Source organism: Ranitomeya variabilis, chromosome 4 (assembly GCF_051348905.1).
Source record: "Ranitomeya variabilis isolate aRanVar5 chromosome 4, aRanVar5.hap1, whole genome shotgun sequence".
Taxonomy (NCBI): Eukaryota; Metazoa; Chordata; class Amphibia; order Anura; family Dendrobatidae; genus Ranitomeya; species Ranitomeya variabilis.
This window is the reverse complement of record NC_135235.1, coordinates 356505406-356522890: the sequence shown is the minus strand read 5'-3', so window position 1 is coordinate 356522890 and position 17485 is coordinate 356505406. Positions and strand designations below refer to the sequence as shown.

General features: G+C 44.9%; 1 protein-coding gene across 2 annotated transcripts in view; it reads left to right on the top strand.

Annotated features, from left to right (window-relative positions):
• The window catches only part of U2AF2 (U2 small nuclear RNA auxiliary factor 2), a 253231-nt gene that overhangs the window by 200212 nt on the left and 35534 nt on the right, over window positions 1-17485 (top strand). For both annotated transcript variants that reach the window (XM_077250701.1, XM_077250702.1), the window contains exon 9: window positions 2527-2613. In XM_077250701.1, coding sequence (XP_077106816.1) covers window positions 2527-2613 — 87 coding nt within the window. The remainder of the gene's footprint in view (window positions 1-2526; window positions 2614-17485) is intronic.

The window sequence follows — 17485 nt, the reverse complement described above, 5'->3', positions numbered from 1 at the left end:
ACACATCTAGATAAGTTCCTTAGGGGGTCTACTTTCTGAAATGGTGTCACTTGTGGGGGGTTTCAATGTTTAGGCACATCAGGGGCTCTCCAAACGCAACATGGCGTCCCATCTCAATTCCAGTCAATTTTGCATTGAAAAGTCAAATGGCGCTCCTTCCCTTCCGAGCTCTGCCATGCACCTAAACAGTGGTTTACCCCCACATATGGGGTATCGGCGTACTCTGGACAAATTGTACAACAACTTTTGGGGTCCATTTTCTCCCTTTACCCTTGGTAAAATAAAACAAATTGGAGCTGAAATAAATTGTGTGTGGAAAAAGTTAAATGTTCATTGTTATTTAAACATTCCAAAAATTCCTGTGAAACACCTGAAGGGTTAATAAACTTCTTGAATGTGGTTTTGAGCACCTTGAGGGGTGCAGTTTTTAGAATGGTGTCACACTTGGGTATTTTCTATCATATAGACCCCTCAAAATGACTTCAAATGTGATGTGGTCTCTAAAAAAAAAAAAAATGGTGTTGTAAAAATGAGAAATTGCTGGTCCACTTTTAACCCTTATAACCCTTATAACTCCCTAAGGCTAGGTTCACATTGCGTTAATGTGTGCACGCTAACGGACAGCGTTGCACGGCGAAAATGTCGCAATTAACGCCGTGCAACGGGTCCGTTAGCGCGCCCATTGACAGCAATGTAAATTTCGCCTGTAGCGCATCGCTAGCGCGTGCCTTTTTCGGCTCGCGCTAGCGATGTGCCGTTCTTTCGTGACGCTTGCAGCGTCCGCGGCGCGCCCGAGGTCCATTCCCCGCTCTCGCAGATCGAGGATCTGCGAGAGCGGGGACGTTAACGCGACCCCTAAACGCGGCCCCGAAAAATACATTGCGTTAGCACAATCCGCTAGCGCTAAACGGATTGCCCTAACGCAATGTGAACCTAGCCTAACACAAAAAAATTTGGTTCCAAAATTGTGCTGATGTAAAGTAGACATGTGGGAAATGCTACTTAAGTATTTTGTGTGACACATCTCTGTGATTTAAGGGCATAAAAATTCAAAGTGAAATTTTCGCCAAATTTCCGTTTTTTCACAAACGCAGGTAATTTCAAAACCATTTTACCACTATCCTGAAGCCCAATTTGTCTCGAGAAAACAATGTCAGAATCACCGGGATCCGTTGAAGCGTTCCAGAGTTATAACCTCATAAAGGGACAGTGGTCAGAATTGTAAAATTTGGCCCAGTCATTAACGTGCAAACCACCCTTGGGGCTTAAGGGGTTAAGGATGGAGGAAACATGGCGCTCACTGTGTCACTCTTGCTAGTAAAGCCAGAATTGAGCCCTTCTTTTCCTGACTCAAGACTTTTCTGTTCAAGTGTTTTGGCATAGTTAAAGGGAATCTGTCACACATTTTTCGCATGTAAGATGTGGCCATCGCTATTAGGGGCTTATCTACAGCATTCTGTAATGCTGTAGATAAGCCCCCGATGTAACCGGAAAGATGAGAATAACAAGATAGATTATACTCACTCAGGTGCGGTCCGGGTCCGATTTGCGTCGCAGGTCCGGGTCCAGCGCCTCCCTTCATGCGATGACGTCCTCTTCCTTCCTTCTGTCGCGGCTCCTGCGCAGGTGTCATTCTCTGCCCTGTTGAGGGCAGGGCAGAGCAAAGTACTGCAGTGCGCAGGTGCCGGGAGAGGTCAGAGAGGTCAGGCGCCTGCACACCTAAGTGCCTTACTTTGCCCTCAACATGGCAAATCAGTACCTCTGCGCAGGAGCCGCACCAGAAGCAATAAGGAGGACCTCATCGTATGAAGATGGGAGGTGCCGGACCTCCCCTGGGTAAGTATAATCGAACTTGTTTTTCTTACCTTTCAGGTTACCTCGGGGGGCTTATCTACAGCATTACAGAATGCTGTAGGTATGCCCCTAATGGCGGTGGCCGCATCTTGCATACGAAAAATGAGGTGACAGATTCCCTTTAAGTTATTTTTTCATTCCTATTAATTTTGGGATATTATCACTTGTTTTGCCATCCAGCTTGTCCTATTGCAAGAAGATTGTGAACAGGAGTTTTTTATACTTTCATTCGTTAAATAAAATTTGGTTCAGGTGATCACCTAATCAGAAGCACATTAAGTAGAATGAGGTGTACTCTGGTTGGAATTCAACTGACGCTGGAATGGAATGGCTGTCAGATATGTAGAGAAGATGATTTTTGTAAAACTGTGCAGTGGTCTCTTAAATTTTGCCAGCGCTGTATAAGCAACTAAATATTGTCAGTTGACTGATAAATGTGTTGCAATCATCAATAACTTTGCTTCTAGTACAATGTACTTGAAAAGGCACAAGATAAATTCTTGACCATTTTTTGTCCCCTCACTTTTCTCATACACAATGGAAAGAAATGACATTTTTTCCTTTTAGTTTTTATATGCCTTGATCATTTGTATTTTGTTTTAAATTAGGCAGTTATATATAATTTGTGTACATTTATAGAAGCCTTTTTCTAACCTGTTTACATTCTTTAAGGCCATTGCTGGACTTAACGGAATGCAGTTGGGAGACAAAAAACTTCTTGTGCAAAGAGCAAGTGTTGGTGCAAAGAATGCTACACTGGTAAGTCTTTAAATCTTTTGTTGCCAAGGGTTTTCAACATCTTATGGTATGCCTTTGTTAGCCAGGTACATTTTCACATTTTAGTGTGCATAAATAAAACCGGTATAAATGATACTAACACGCAATAACTAGAATTATTTTCTGAAAATGACAATAATAGTGGCTACAAGTGTGACCCATAACATAAAATTATATACCACTCCTCCTAAAAGATATGACATGTACAAATTCCGTACATACCACAACTGCATTATATATCTCTTTAAAACTGGGATTACATCTGTTTTTACATTTTGAAAATTTGCTTTAGCAACAACTCTGAAATGCATCTTTGTGCATCTGTGTGCTGATTTATTTACCCCTTTAAAACTATCGCATTCATGTACATGGTTGCAGGGGTGATCGTGTGTGGAGACTACTCTGGAGCGGAGCACCCTCCACACAATGCAGATACCAACTCTATAAAATAGTCTGTGTTTATCTCCAATAGCCAGGGCCAGAGATGAGCTTGTGACATGTCTGTTAACTATTTGAACTCCACTGTCAATATCTGACAGCTGCATTAAAATAGAATTTGCGTTATTGCTTGAACTTACTGGCTCTGAACATTGCCTGCTGACGTGACTGTGGGGAGCACCGATGGGTTACTGTGTCAGCCGAGGACAGACCCCTGTCACCGCTAACTGGCCACTCCTCCGATGCTCAGCTACATGCTGAACTTCAAAGGAGACAGATTTACACTGTATACAGCAATATTGTAGTATTGTCATATGTAAGCATTATTGTAGTATTGTCATATGTAAGCATTGTTGTAGGATTGGCAATTGTAAGTACCGTATATACTCTATTTATAAGGCTGCTTTCACACATCAGGTTTTTGCCGTCAGGCTGAATGCAGCGAATTTTGGAAAAAAAAAAACTGGATCAGAATTTTGCCGCCGGATCTTTTTTTGTGACATAGACTTGTATTAGCGACGGATTGCCTCACGTTTCATCCGTTTTTTGCCGGATGCGTCGAAAATTGGTTTTGCGGTGGCCATAGAAAACATAGTAAAGTTTTTTTTTTTTTTTTTTTATTGTGTCCGTCAAAAAACGGACATATGGATCCGGCGGTGTCCGGCATTTGCTGTAATGGAAGCCTGTGGCGCCGGATCCATCAAATGACTGAATCCAGTGACGGATTCCGCTTTTTTTTTTTTATTTTTTTAAGTTGAGCATGCCGCGTAGCAGCATTTCCCATTCTCGTCCAGAACCAAACCCTTAGGATCCATCCGGCGAAATAATGGATCCATCGCAACAGTTTTTCACAATTTGCAACTGATCAGTTTCTTCAGAATTCGATGAATTCAGCCTGACTGCTTAAACCTGATGTGTGAAAGCAGCCTAAGCTGAGATTTTCAGCCCATTTTTTTTTTTTTTTAGGCTGAAAGTGCCCCTCTTGGCTTATACTCTTGTCATTGTCCCAGGGGGTCTGCGGAGTGGCCGCTGTCACATCATACTCTCCTGCTCCAGGCGCGGTCCCTGATTCTCAGATTGTCTCTTACGCCGGCAGCTTGTTCCTGTGTTCAGCGGTCACGTGGTACCGCTCATTAAAGTAATGAATATGGACACGACTCCACTCCCAAAGGGCTGAAGCGAATATTCACTACTTTAAGGAGTGGTATCATGTGACCGCTAAACACAGTAACAAGCTGCCGGCGCCAGAGACCAAAGGAGAAGCAGGGACCATGCGGGGAGGGTGAGCATGTCGGGGGTGGGTGAGCCATGCAATATTCACCTGTGCCTGTTCAACCGCCGGGCTCCATCTTCCGCGTCCTTTGGCTGTGACGTTCAGGTCAGAGGGCACGATGACGTGGTTAGTGCGCACCCTCTGCCTGAACAGTCACAGCAGAGACCCAAAAGACATAGCCGGCACACTGCTGTGGAACGGGTACAGGTGAATATCGCAAGTGCTGGGAGCCTGAGCGCAAAGGTGTGTGTTTTTTGTTTTTTTTTTTTTTGTTTGTTTTTTTTAAATTGCAGCAGCAGCATATGGGGCATAATATGCTATGGAACATCTTATGGGGCCATCATCCTTTTGTGCAGCATTATATGGGGCATAATCTATGGAGCATTTTATGGGACCATCAACCTTTGTGCATCATTATATAGGGCCATCAACCTTTGTGCATCATTATATAGGGCCATCAACCTTTGTGCAGCATTATATATGGCATAATATTCTATGTAGCATCTTACGGGGCCATCAATAACCTTTTATGCAGCATTATATGTGGCATTTTTTAATATGGAGCTTCTTATGGGGCCCATCATGAACTGTATGGAGCATTATATGGGGCTCCTGATTCAATATGGATAGTCATAAAAACTTAACCTCCTGATGTCTCGATCAATTTTACTTTTATTGGTATCTATTTTTTTTCTTGAAATGTACCAGTAGCTGCTGCATTTTCCCACCCTAGGCTTATACTCGAGTCAGTAAGTTTTCCTAGTTTTTTTGTGGCAAAATTAGGGGTCTCGGCTTATACTCGGGTCAGCTTATACTCGAGTATATACGGTAATCAAGCGATTGCAGATTCATGTACTCTAAAGGGACTAAAGAATAACTTAAAAAGTGTTAAATATATGTTGTAAAAGTTCAAATCGCCCTCTATAATTTTTTTCAAGGGAGTAAAAAAAAAAAATTATCAAAATATCAAGTGCATAGATTTGATCTCTCATTTAACCTAATCAGAAGTGATGAGCGAGTGTACTCGTTGCTCGGGTGGTCTCCAAGTATTTGTAACTGCTCGGAGATTTTCATCGCCCCAGCTGAATGATTTACAGCTACTAGCCAGGCTGAGTACATGTGGGGGTTGCCTGGTTGCTAGGTAATCCCACATGAGTACACTCGCTAATCACTACTAATCAGTAAACACTATTATTATTATTTATTTATAAAGCACCATTGATTCCATGGTGCTGTACATGAGAAGGGGTTACATACAAGTTACAGATATCACTCACAGTAAACAAACTTACAATGACAGACTGATAGAGGGGCGAGGACCCTGCCCTTACGGGCTTACATTCTGCAGGATTATGGGGGAGGAGACAGTAGGTTTGGGGTTGCAGGAGCTCCGGTCTTGGTGAGGCGGTAGCTTCGGTGGTGATGAGGAGGCAGCGGGGTCAGTGCAGGCTGTAGGCTTTCCTGAAGAGATGAGTTTTCAGGTTCCGTCTGAAGGATCCGAATGTGGTGGATAACTGGACGTGTTGGGGCAGAGAATTCCAGAGGATGGGGGATATTCGGGAGAAGTCTTAAGACTATGAAAAGATAAAAGAAAATTAAATACTTGGAATGTTTTGTGTTTCTGGAATACTCCTTCATAATAAAATTTAGTCATAACATTGTCTGCTCGTCACAAAAAAACACTTGATTAAGAAAAAAAAAACATAACTTCTTTTGGAGACCACATCACATTTGAAGTGACTTAGAGGGGCCTATGTGACAAAAAATACCCAAAAGAGACACTATTTTAACCCCTTCCCGACCCATGACGCCACGTAGGCGTCATGAAAACCCGTGCCAATCCGACCCATGACGCCTATGTGGCGTCATGGAATGATCGCGTCCCTGCAGATCGGGTGAAGGGGTTAACTCCTATTTTACCCGATCTTCAGGGAGAGGGGGAGTGGTACTTCAGCCCAGGGGGGGTGGCTTCACCCCCCCGTGGCTACGATCGCTCTGATTGGCTGTTGAAAGTGAAACTGCCAATCAGAGCGATTTGTAATATTTCACCTAAAAAAATGGTGAAATATTACAATCCAGCCATGGCCGATGCTGCAATATCATCGGCCATGGCTGGAAATACTGAAGTACCCCCCCCCACGCCCACCGATCGCCCCCCCCCCCCCCGTCCTCTGTTATGGGGTCCGGTCCCCTCCGTCCGCCTGCCGGCTCCCCCGTCCTCCTGTCCGCTCCCCCGTCCTCCTGTCCGCTCCCTCCTTGCCCAGACCCACCCCCCCTGTGCTCCGTTCCCCCCCCCCGTGCTCCGATCCACCCCCCCACCACCCCTTCATACTTACCGATCCTCCCGGTGTCCGTCCGTCTCCTCGCTGGGCGCCGCCATGTTGGAAAATGGCGGGCGCATGCTCAGTGCGCCCGCCGAATCTGCCAGTCGGCAGATTCCTTACAGGTACATTTTGATCGCTGTGGTAGGTTCTATCACAGCGATCAAAATAAAAAAATAATAAATAACCCCCCCCCCCCCCCCCCTTTATCAACCCCATAGGGACAATAATAAAATAAAGAATTTTTTTTTTTTTTTTTTTTTCCTCTAGGGTTAGGATTAGAACTAGGGTTAGAACTAGGGTTAGGGGTAGGGTTAGGGTTACGGGTAGGGTAATTAGGGGTAGGGTTATGGCATGTGCACACAGAGCGGATCGGCCGTGGATCCGCAGCGGATCGGCCGCGGATCGGACGCGGATCCGCAGCGGATCGGCCGCGGATCCGCAGCGGATTGGCAGCGGATCCGCAGCGGATGGGCCGCGGATCGGCAGCGGATCCGCAGCGGATCGGCAGCGGATCCGCAGCGGATTGGCAGCGGATCCGCAGCGGATGGGCCGCGGATCGGCAGTGGATCCGCAGCGGATCCGCAGCGGATTGGCCGCGGATCCGCAGCGGATTGGCCGCTGCGAATTCGAAGCAGTTTTCCATCAGGTTTACAGTACCATGTACACCTAAGGAAAACCAAATCCGCTGTGCCCATGGTGCGGAAAATTCCGTGCAGAAACGCTGCGTTGTATTTTCCGCAGCATGTCAATTCTTTGTGCGGATTCCGCAGCGTTTTACACCTGTTCCTCAATAGGAATCCGCAGGTGAAATCCGCACAAAAAAACACTGGAAATCTGCTGTAAATCCGCAGGTAAAACGCAGTGCCTTTTACCTGCAGATTTTTCAAAAATCGTGCGGAAAAATCTCACACGAATTCGCAACGTGGGCACATAGCCTTAGGGTTAGGGTTGGAATTAGAGTTAGGGTTGGAATTAGGGCTAGGGTTTGAAATAGGGTTAAGATTAGGCTTGTGGTTAGGGTTACGGATAGGGTTAGGGGTGTGTTGGGGTTACAGTTGTGGTTAGGGTTGGGATTAGGGCTACGGTTGGGATTAGGGTTAGGATTAGGGTTGGAATTAGGGTTACGGGTGTGTTGCGGTTAGGGTTGTGGTTAGGGGTGTGTTGGGGTTAGGTTTGTGATTAGGGTTATGGCTACAGTTGGGATTAGGATTAGGGGTGTGTTGGGGTTAGTGTTGAAGTTAGAATTGAGGGGTTTCCACTGTTTAGGCACATCAGGGGTCTCCAAACGCAACATGGCGCCACCATTGATTCCAGCCAATCTTGCATTCAAAAAGTCAAATGGTGCTCCCTCCCTTCCAAGCCCCGACGTGCGCCCAAACAGTGGTTTACCCCCACATTTGGGGTACCAGCGTACTCAGGACAAACTGGGCAACAACTGTTGGGGTCCAATTTCTCCTGTTACCCTTGCAAAAATAAAAAATTACTTGCTAAAACATAATTTTTGAGGAAAGAACAATTATTTTTTATTTTCACGGCTCTGCGTTATAAACTTCTGTGAAGCACTTGGGGGTTGAAAGTGCTCACCACACATCTAGATAAGTTCCTTCGGGGGTCTAGTTTCCAAAATGGGGTCACTTGTGGGGTGTTTCTACTGTTTAGGCACATCAGGGGCTCTGCAAATGCAATGTGACGCCCGCAGACCATTCCATCAAAGTCTGCATTTCAAATGTCACTACTTCCCTTCCGAGCCCTGACGTGCGCCCAAACAGTGGTTTACCCCCACATATGGGGTATCAGCATACTCACAACAAACTGGGCAACAAATATTGGGGTCCAAATTCTCCTGTTACCCTTGTGAAAATAAAAAATTGCTTGCTAAAACATCTTTTTTGAGGAAAGAAAAATGATTTTTTATTTTCACGGCTCTGCGTTGTAAACTTCTGTGAAGCACTTGGGGGTTGAACGTGCTCACCACACATCTAGATAAGTTCCTTCGGGGGTCTAGTTTCCAAAATGGGGTCACTTGTGGGGTGTTTCTACTGTTTAGGCACATCAGGGGCTCTGCAAATGCAATGTGACGCCCGCAGACCATTCCATCAAAGTCTGCATTTCAAATGTCACTACTTCCCTTCCGAGCCCTGACGTGCGCCCAAACAGTGGTTTACCCCCACATATGGGGTATCAGCATACTCACAACAAACTGGGCAACAAATATTGGGGTCCAAATTCTCCTGTTACCCTTGTGAAAATAAAAAATTGCTTGCTAAAACATCTTTTTTGAGGAAAGAAAAATGATTTTTTATTTTCACGGCTCTGCGTTGTAAACTTCTGTGAAGCACTTGGGGGTTGAACGTGCTCACCACACATCTAGATAAGTTCCTTGGGGCGTCTAGTTTCCAAAATGGGGTCACTTGTGGGGGGTTTCTACTGTTTAGGCATATCAGGGGCTCTGCAAACGTAACATGATGCCCGCAGACCATTCCACCAAAGTCTGCATTCCAAAACGTCACTACTTCCCTTCCGAGCCCCGGCATGTGCCCAAACAGTGGTTTACCCCCACATATGGGGTATCAGCGTACTCAGGAGAAACTGGACAACAACTTTTGGGGTCCAATTTCTCCTGTTACTCTTGCAAAAATAAAAAATTCTGGGCTAAAAAAATATTTTTGAGGAAAGGAAACACATTTATTATTTTCACGGCTCTGCGTTATAAACTTCTGTGAAGCATTTGGGGGTTCAAAGTGCTCACCACACATCTAGATAAGTTCCCTTGGGGGTCTAGTTTCCAAAATGGAGTCACTTGTGGGGAGTTCCTACTGTTTAGGCACATCAGGGGCTCTGCAAACGCAACCTGATGCCCGCAGAGCATTCCATCAAAGTCTGCATTTCAAAACGTCACTACTTCCCTTCCGAACCCCGACGTGTGCCAAAACAGTGGTTTACCCCCACATATGGGGTATCAGCGTACTCAGGAGAAACTGGTCAACAACTTTTGGGGTCCAATTTCTCCTGTTACTCTTGCAAAAATAAAAAAATTCTGGGCTAAAAAATATTTTTGAGGAAAGGAAACACATTTTTTATTTTCACGGCTCTGCGTTATAAACTTCTGTGAAGCACTTGGGGGTTCAAAGTGCTCACCACACATCTAGATTAGTTCCTTGGGAGGTCTAGTTTCCAAAATGGGGTCACTTGTGCGGGAGCTCCAATGTTTAGGCACACAGGGGCTCTCCAAACGCGACATGGTGTCCGCTAATGATTGGAGCTAATTTTCCATTCAAAAAGCCAAATGGCGTGCCTTCCCTTCCGAGCCCTGCCGTGCGCCCAAACAGTGGTTTACCCCCACATATGGGGTATCACCGTACTCAGGAGAAATTGGACCCCAAATTTTGTTGTCCAGTTTGTCCTATTACCCTTGGGAAAATAAAAAATTCTGGGCTAAAAATCATTTTTGAGGAAAGAAAAATTATTTTTTTATTTTCACGACTCTGCGTTATAAACTTCTGTGAAGCACCTGGGGGTTATAAGTGCTCACTATGCATCTAGATAAGTTCCTTGGGGGGTCTAGTTTCCAAAATGGGGTCACTTGTAGGGGAGCTCCAATGTTTAGGCACACAGGGGCTCTCCAAACGCGACATGGTGTCCGCTAACGATTGGAGCTAATTTTCCATTCAAAAAGTCAAATGGGACGCCTCCCCTTCCGAGCCTTGCCATGCACCCAAACAGTGGTTTACCCCCACATATGAGGTATCGGCATACTCAGGAGAAATTGCCCAACAAAATTTAGGATCCATTTTATCCTGTTGCCCATGTGAAAATGAAAAAATTGAGGCTAAAATAATTTTTTTGTGAAAAAAAAGTACTTTTTCATTTTTACGGATCAATTTGTGAAGCACCTGGGGGTTTAAAGTGCTCACTATGCTTCTAGATAAGTTCCTTGGGGGGTCTAGTTTCCAAAATGGGGTCACTTGTGGGGGAGCTCCAATGTTTAGGCACACGGGGGCTCTCCAAACGTGACATGGTGTCCGCTAAAGATTGGAGCCAATTTTTCATTCAAAAAGTCAAATGGCGCTCCTTCCCTTCCGAGCCCTGCCGTGCGCCCAAACAGTGGTTTACCCCCACATATGAGGTATCAGCGTACTCAGAACAAATTGGACAACAACTTTCGTGGTCCAGTTTCTCCTTTTACCCTTGGGAAAATAAAAAAATTGTTGCTAAAAGATCATTTTTGTGACAAAAAAGTTAAATGTTCATTTTTTCCTTCCATGTTGCTTCTGCTGCTGTGAAACACCTGAAGGGTTAATAAACTTCTTGAATGTGGTTTTGAGCACCTTGAGGGGTGCAGTTTTTAGAATGGTGTCACTTTTGGGTATTTTCAGCCATATAGAACCCTCAAAATGACTTCAAATGTGAGGTGGTCCCTAAAAAAAATGGTTTTGTAAATTTTGTTGTAAAAATGAGAAATCACTGGTCAAATTTTAACCCTTATAACTTCCTAGCAAAAAAAAAAATTGTTTCCAAAATTGTGCTGATGTAAAGTAGACATGTGGGAAACGTTATTTATTAACTATTTTGTGTCACATAACTCTCTGGTTTAACAGAATAAAAATTCAAAATGTGAAAATTGCGAAATTTTCAAATTTTTTGCCAAATTTCCGTTTTTTTCACAAATAAACTCAGAAATTATCGACCTAAATTTACCACTAACATGAAGCCCAATATGTCACGAAAAAACAATCTCAGAATCGCTAGGAGCCGTTGAAGCGTTCCTGAGTTATTACCTCATAAAGGGACACTGGTCAGAATTTCAAAAAACGGCAAGGTCATTAAGGCCAAAATAGGCTGGGTCATGAAGGGGTTAAAAACTCCACCCTTCAAGGTGTTCAATGTGCTCAAAAACACATGCAAAAAGTTTATTAACCCTTTTTAGGCTCTTAACAGGAATTAAATCAATGTGAAGGGGGAAAATCAAAATTATAGTTTTTTTCCCACAAAAAATGTTGCTTTATCCCTAAATTTATTTTCACAAGGGTAACGAGAAATTGCACACCTTTTTGGGTACATTTTACCATCAGTACATCAATATGGCGCTCCAAAGGGAAGGAGCTCCATATCCGTGTCGATTTTTGCAGCAATGGTTTGAGGGCATCATGTCACATTGGCAGAGCCCTAAACAAGCCAGTAAAGTAGACTCCCCAAAAGTGAACCCACTTTCCAAACTGCACCCAACAATGAATTAATCTTGGGGTTGTTGTGGCAGCCCCTTCCAAAGAGCTAATTTCGGTTGAGATATAAACCATCTCCACTCTGCGATTATATATATATATATATATATATATATATATATATATATATATATATATATATATATATATATATATATATATATATATATATATATATATATATATATATATATATAATTGTCTAAGGGTTTTTCCGTCTGTCTGTCGTCTGTCCTGGAAATCCCGCGTCTCTGATTGGTCGAGGCCTAGCGGCCTCAACCAATCAGCGACGGGCACAGTATCGACGTAGATGTCATAATGGACCATGGCGACTATGTCATAAAGGTTGCCTCGACCAATCAGCGACTGGCACAGTCTGCCGCGAATTCTGGAATCATCATTGTCCATATACTACGGGGATATGCATATTCTAGAACACCCGATGCATTAGAATCGGGCCACAATCTAGTCTACTATATAATTATCTAAGGGTCACTTTCGTCTTTGTCTGTCCTTCTGTCTGTCACGGATATTCATTGGTCGCGGCCTCTGTCTGTCATGGAAATCCAAGTCGCTGATTGGTCGTGGCCGTGTTGCTGCGACTAATCAGCGATGGGCACAGTCCAGCGGCCAAATGGCCGCTCCTTCCTCCCCGCAGTCAGTGCCCAGCGCCCGCTTCATACACCCCTCCAGTCAGCGCTCACACAGGGTTAATTGCAGCGGTAATGGACCGCGTTATGCCGTGGGTAACGCACTCCGTTACCGCTGCTATTAACCCTGTGTGACCAACTTTTAACTATTGATGCTGCCTATGCGGCATCAATAGTTAAAAGATCTAATGTTAAAAATAATTTAAAAAAAAAACTGTTATATACTCACCGTCCGTCGGCCCCTCGGATCCAGAACCGGCCTTTCCCGCTCCTCGCGACGCTCCGGTGACCGCTCCATGCATTGCGGTCTCGCGAGATGATGTAGCGGTCTCGCGAGACCGCTACGTCATCTCGCGAGACCGCAATGCACTCTTGGGTCCGGAGCGCCTGAGGAGTGTCGGTAACCGCTTTGCTTCGATCCGGGGCCAACAGAAGGTGAGTATATAACTTTTTTATTTTAATTTTTTTTTTTTTTTTAACAGGGATATGATGCCCACATTGCAATATACTATGTGGGCTGTGCAATATACTACGCGGGCTGTGCAATATACTACGCGGGCTGTGCAATATACTACGCGGGCTGTGCAATATACTACGCGGGCTGTGCAATATACTACGCGGGCTGTGCAATATACTACGCGGGCTGTGCAGTATACTACGCGGGCTGTGCAGTATACTACGCGGGCTGTGCAGTATACTACGCGGGCTGTGCAGTATACTACGCGGGCTGTGCAATATACTACGCGGGCTGTGCAATATACTACGCGGGCTGTGCAATATACTACGCGGGCTGTTATATTCTACTGTTATATACTACATGGCTGGCCACGAACAATCAGCGACAGGCGCAGTCCGAATCCTGTGTATTCAATGTATTATAAAATCTTCATAAATAAACTACATACATATTCGAGAATACCCAATGCGTTAGAATCGGGCTACCATCTAGTTTATTTATAATTAAATAAAATAAATACGATGCATCAGAGGCAAGAAAATACACACAACCAGTGTTAGTCTGTGTACATTTCTTGTCTGGTTCTCTGAAGCCCAGTCACAAGTCTTTATTACAGCTACAGAGATAAGAAAGTGGGAATGGCTTCTTACATTACATAACCTATGAGAGAAGATATTTTAGTTGGGAAAATTATTTTCAAACCACTTTTACCCAGATTACTATACTTTCAGAGACAAAGGATTGTTAAACACACAAGACACCTCTATATCACCCTGTGTTACCCTCACGACACCCTGTGTTATTGCTTTTATGAATAGCACTTAAAGCTAATCCTAAAATACAGAAATATCAAGAGATATATAGGTAGATTTACCATATTTTGCAGAGTATAAGACGCATCGGAGTATAAGGCCACGTTCACATTACGTTGTGGCAGTCCGTTAGATGGACTGCGTTACACAGCGACATAACGCGATGTAACGCAGTCCGTTAACGCTGCCATTATCCCCTATGTCCGACGCATATGCCTTCATTGAGTGACGGACCCTGGGATGCTCTTCAGCGTTTCCGGGTCCATCACTGCTAGCGCAGATAAAGCATCTGCTAGCTCTATCGGAGTATAAGACGCATCGGAGTATAAGGCTACTTTCACACTTCCGTCTTTTGCCCTCCGTCGCAATCCGTCGTTATGGACAAAAAACGCATCCTGCAAATGTGCTTGCAGGATGCGTTTTTTGCCCATAGACTTGAATAAGCGACAGATGGGCACACGTTGCATCCGTCGTGCGGCGGATGCGTCGTGTTTTGGCGGACGCGACGCACAAAAAAACGTTCAATGTAACTTTGTGCGACGTGTCCGCCATTTCCAACCGCGCATGCACGGCCGGAACTCCGCCCCCACCTCCCTGCTCATCACACTGGGCAGCGGATGCGTTGTAAAACTGCATCCGCTGCCCACGTTGTGCTAAATTTAGCACAACGTCCGTTGGGCCGACGGTTTGCGATGGCCCCGTACCGACGGAAGTGTGAAAGTAGCCTAAAACGCATCGGAGTATAAGGCACATCAGAGTATAAGACGCATCCCAGATTTCGAGGGGGAAAAAACTTTTTTTTTTTTTTTTTAAATAAAATGGTGCTTCTTATAATCCATGTGTCTTATTGCTTACCGGGGGTGGTGGCTGCAGTGAAGCGGGGTCGCTGCTGGAGGAGGCAAGAGTTGATTTTTGCTGCCTGGCTGGGATGAGGGGGTGTTCGGATGTGCGGTGCGCTGCTGCGGGTGTTCGGGGCTGTGGAGTCTGTAAGCCAAACCTTCGACTCCGATGACTCAATTTCCACGACTGACTCCACAGCCCTGGGTGCTGTGGGTGTTTGGATCTGTGGAGGCTCTGCCGTCATCTTGTGAAAGCCTAGAGCCCCTGCAGTTACTTGGTTTCCTATGGACTAAGGTAAAATGGCTGCAGGAGGCAGCACATGCGCTGAAGGATATCTCGGCAACAAGATCTCAACGCTGAGCTTTGGTTCCCTGTGCAAAAATGTCTGGGGCTCTTTTATGGTGACAGATAGATAGATAAGGGATCTATCACATGTCTATCTAATTTATATTAGGCGTTGATCCATGGAACTAGTCTGATTGCCGTATGTGGAGTCGGGAAGGAATTTTTTTCCCCAATGTGGAGCTTACTCTTTGCCACAAGGTTGTTTTTTTGCCTTCCTCTGGATCAACATGTTAGGGCATGCTATGTTAGGCTGTGGGTTGAACTAGATGGACTTAGGCTACTTTCACACATCAGGCTTTTTGTTTCAGGCACAATCCGGATCTGTTTTTTTCTCATAGTTGTATTAGCGCCGGAATGCGCCTGATGGCCAGACGTTTCATCCGTTTTTTTCAGGATCTGTCCAAATAGTCGTTTCCGGCGGCTGGAGAAAATGTCCAGATGGACTTTTTTTGTGCAGCAAAAAAGGGCACAATGATGGTACTGGCCAGAAACGGACATATGAAACATTGAATCCGGCGCGAGGATCTGGTTTTCAAAGCTTTTCCTATTGAAATCATGGAGATTATCCGTTCTGGGGTCTCTCCCTCTCCAGATACAGCCAACTGTATATATGTGTTTATTTATAATATTTCTAATGATCTTTTTACTCATAGACCTGAGACGGGGACAAGGGGGCATCCTCTGGAGGCAAGAAGGTTTAAGCATAATCACAAACAAGGATTCTTTACTGTAAGGGTACCGTTACACAAAACGATTTACCAACGATCACGACCAGCGATACGACCTGGCCGTGATCGTTGGTAAGTCGTTGTGTGGGAGCTGTCACACAGACAGCTCTCCAGCGACCAACGATGCCGAGGTCCCCGGGTAACCAGGGGTAAACATCGGATTACTAAGCGCAGGGCAGTGACGTAACCGCTGTGCTCTGCTTTCACTTTACGGCCGGCAGTCAGTGCGGGAAGCAGACGGCAAGGGACCTGACGGACACCGGAATGTGAGTATGTACTGTTTTTTTGTTTTTTTTTTACATTTACGATGGTAACCAGGGTAAACATCGGGTTACTAAGCGCGGCCCTGCACTTAGTAACCCGATGTTTACCCTGGTTACAAGCGAACGCATCGTTGGATCGGTGTCACACACACCGATCCAACGATGACAGCGGGAGATCCAGTGACGAAATAAAGTTCCAAACGATCTGCTACGACGTACGATTCTCAGCAGGGTCCCTGATCGCTGCTGCGTGTCAGACACAGCGATATCGTATGGATATCGCTGGAACGTCACGGATCGTGATGTCGTAGCGATCAAAGTGCCACTGTGAGACGGTACCCTTAGAGCAGTGAGACTATGGAACTCTGCCATATGATGTGGTAATAAGTGATGCCCTACTAAAATTTAAGAGGTGACTGTATGCCATTCTTGAAAAGTATACATGTTACAGGTTATATATACTAGATTCCTTAATAGAGCGTTGATCCAAGGAGCCAGTCTGATTGCCGTATGTGGAGACGGGAAGGAATTTTTTTCCCCAATGTGGAGACTACTGTTTGCCACATGGGGTTTTTTTTGCCGCTTTCTGGATCAACATGTTAGCTTAGGCTGTGGGTTGAACTAGATAGACTTAGTCTTCCTTCAACCATAACTATTTATTTATATATACAGTACAGACCAAAACTTTGGACACACCTTCTCATATTAAGATTTTTCTGTTTTTTCATGACTATGAAAATTGTACATTCACACTGAAGGCATCAAAACTATGAATTAACACATGTGGAATTATATACGTAACTAAAAAGTGTGACACCACCACCGCAGACACCAGCTACTACCAAGTTACAGCCCCTAACGGGACTCCTGCACCTATCCAGGGATTTCTGCCCTCCTCTCGATATCTACTATTGTAAGTAAGGTTTGAGAAAGACCCATTGGGTCGAAACGTTACCCTGAAACACTGTGGTGATACCTTTAAACTTTTTAACTTTGGTGTTTGTTCACAATAAAGAACCACTTTTTTTTGGCTAACAAAAATTCTGAAGACTTCTTTCTTGAGTGCAACTGTTGCTGTACAGGACTACATTCTGGAGAATCCCTCCATGTTCAGTCGGCACCAGTATTAGCGAGTGCACGTCTTGTTCTTCACTACAGGTTAAAAAATAAACATATACTCACCTTCCGAGGGCCCCTTGTAGTTCTGTTGCCTCCTTCTCGCGCAGGACCTGTGATGGCGTCGCGGTCACATGACCACGTCGCGGTCACATGACCACGTCGCGGTCACATGACCACGTCGCGGTCACATGACCACGTAACGGTCACATGACAGTGTCGCGGCAGGTCCTTCTCGCAGACCATCCTTGCCACCGGAACCTGCCGCTTACATGGACCGGTCACCGGAGCGTCGCTAGGAGCCGGAAAGGCGGCGGAAGGTGAGTAATGATTTTTTATTTTTTAAATTATTTTTAACATTAGATGTTTTTACTATTGACGCTGCA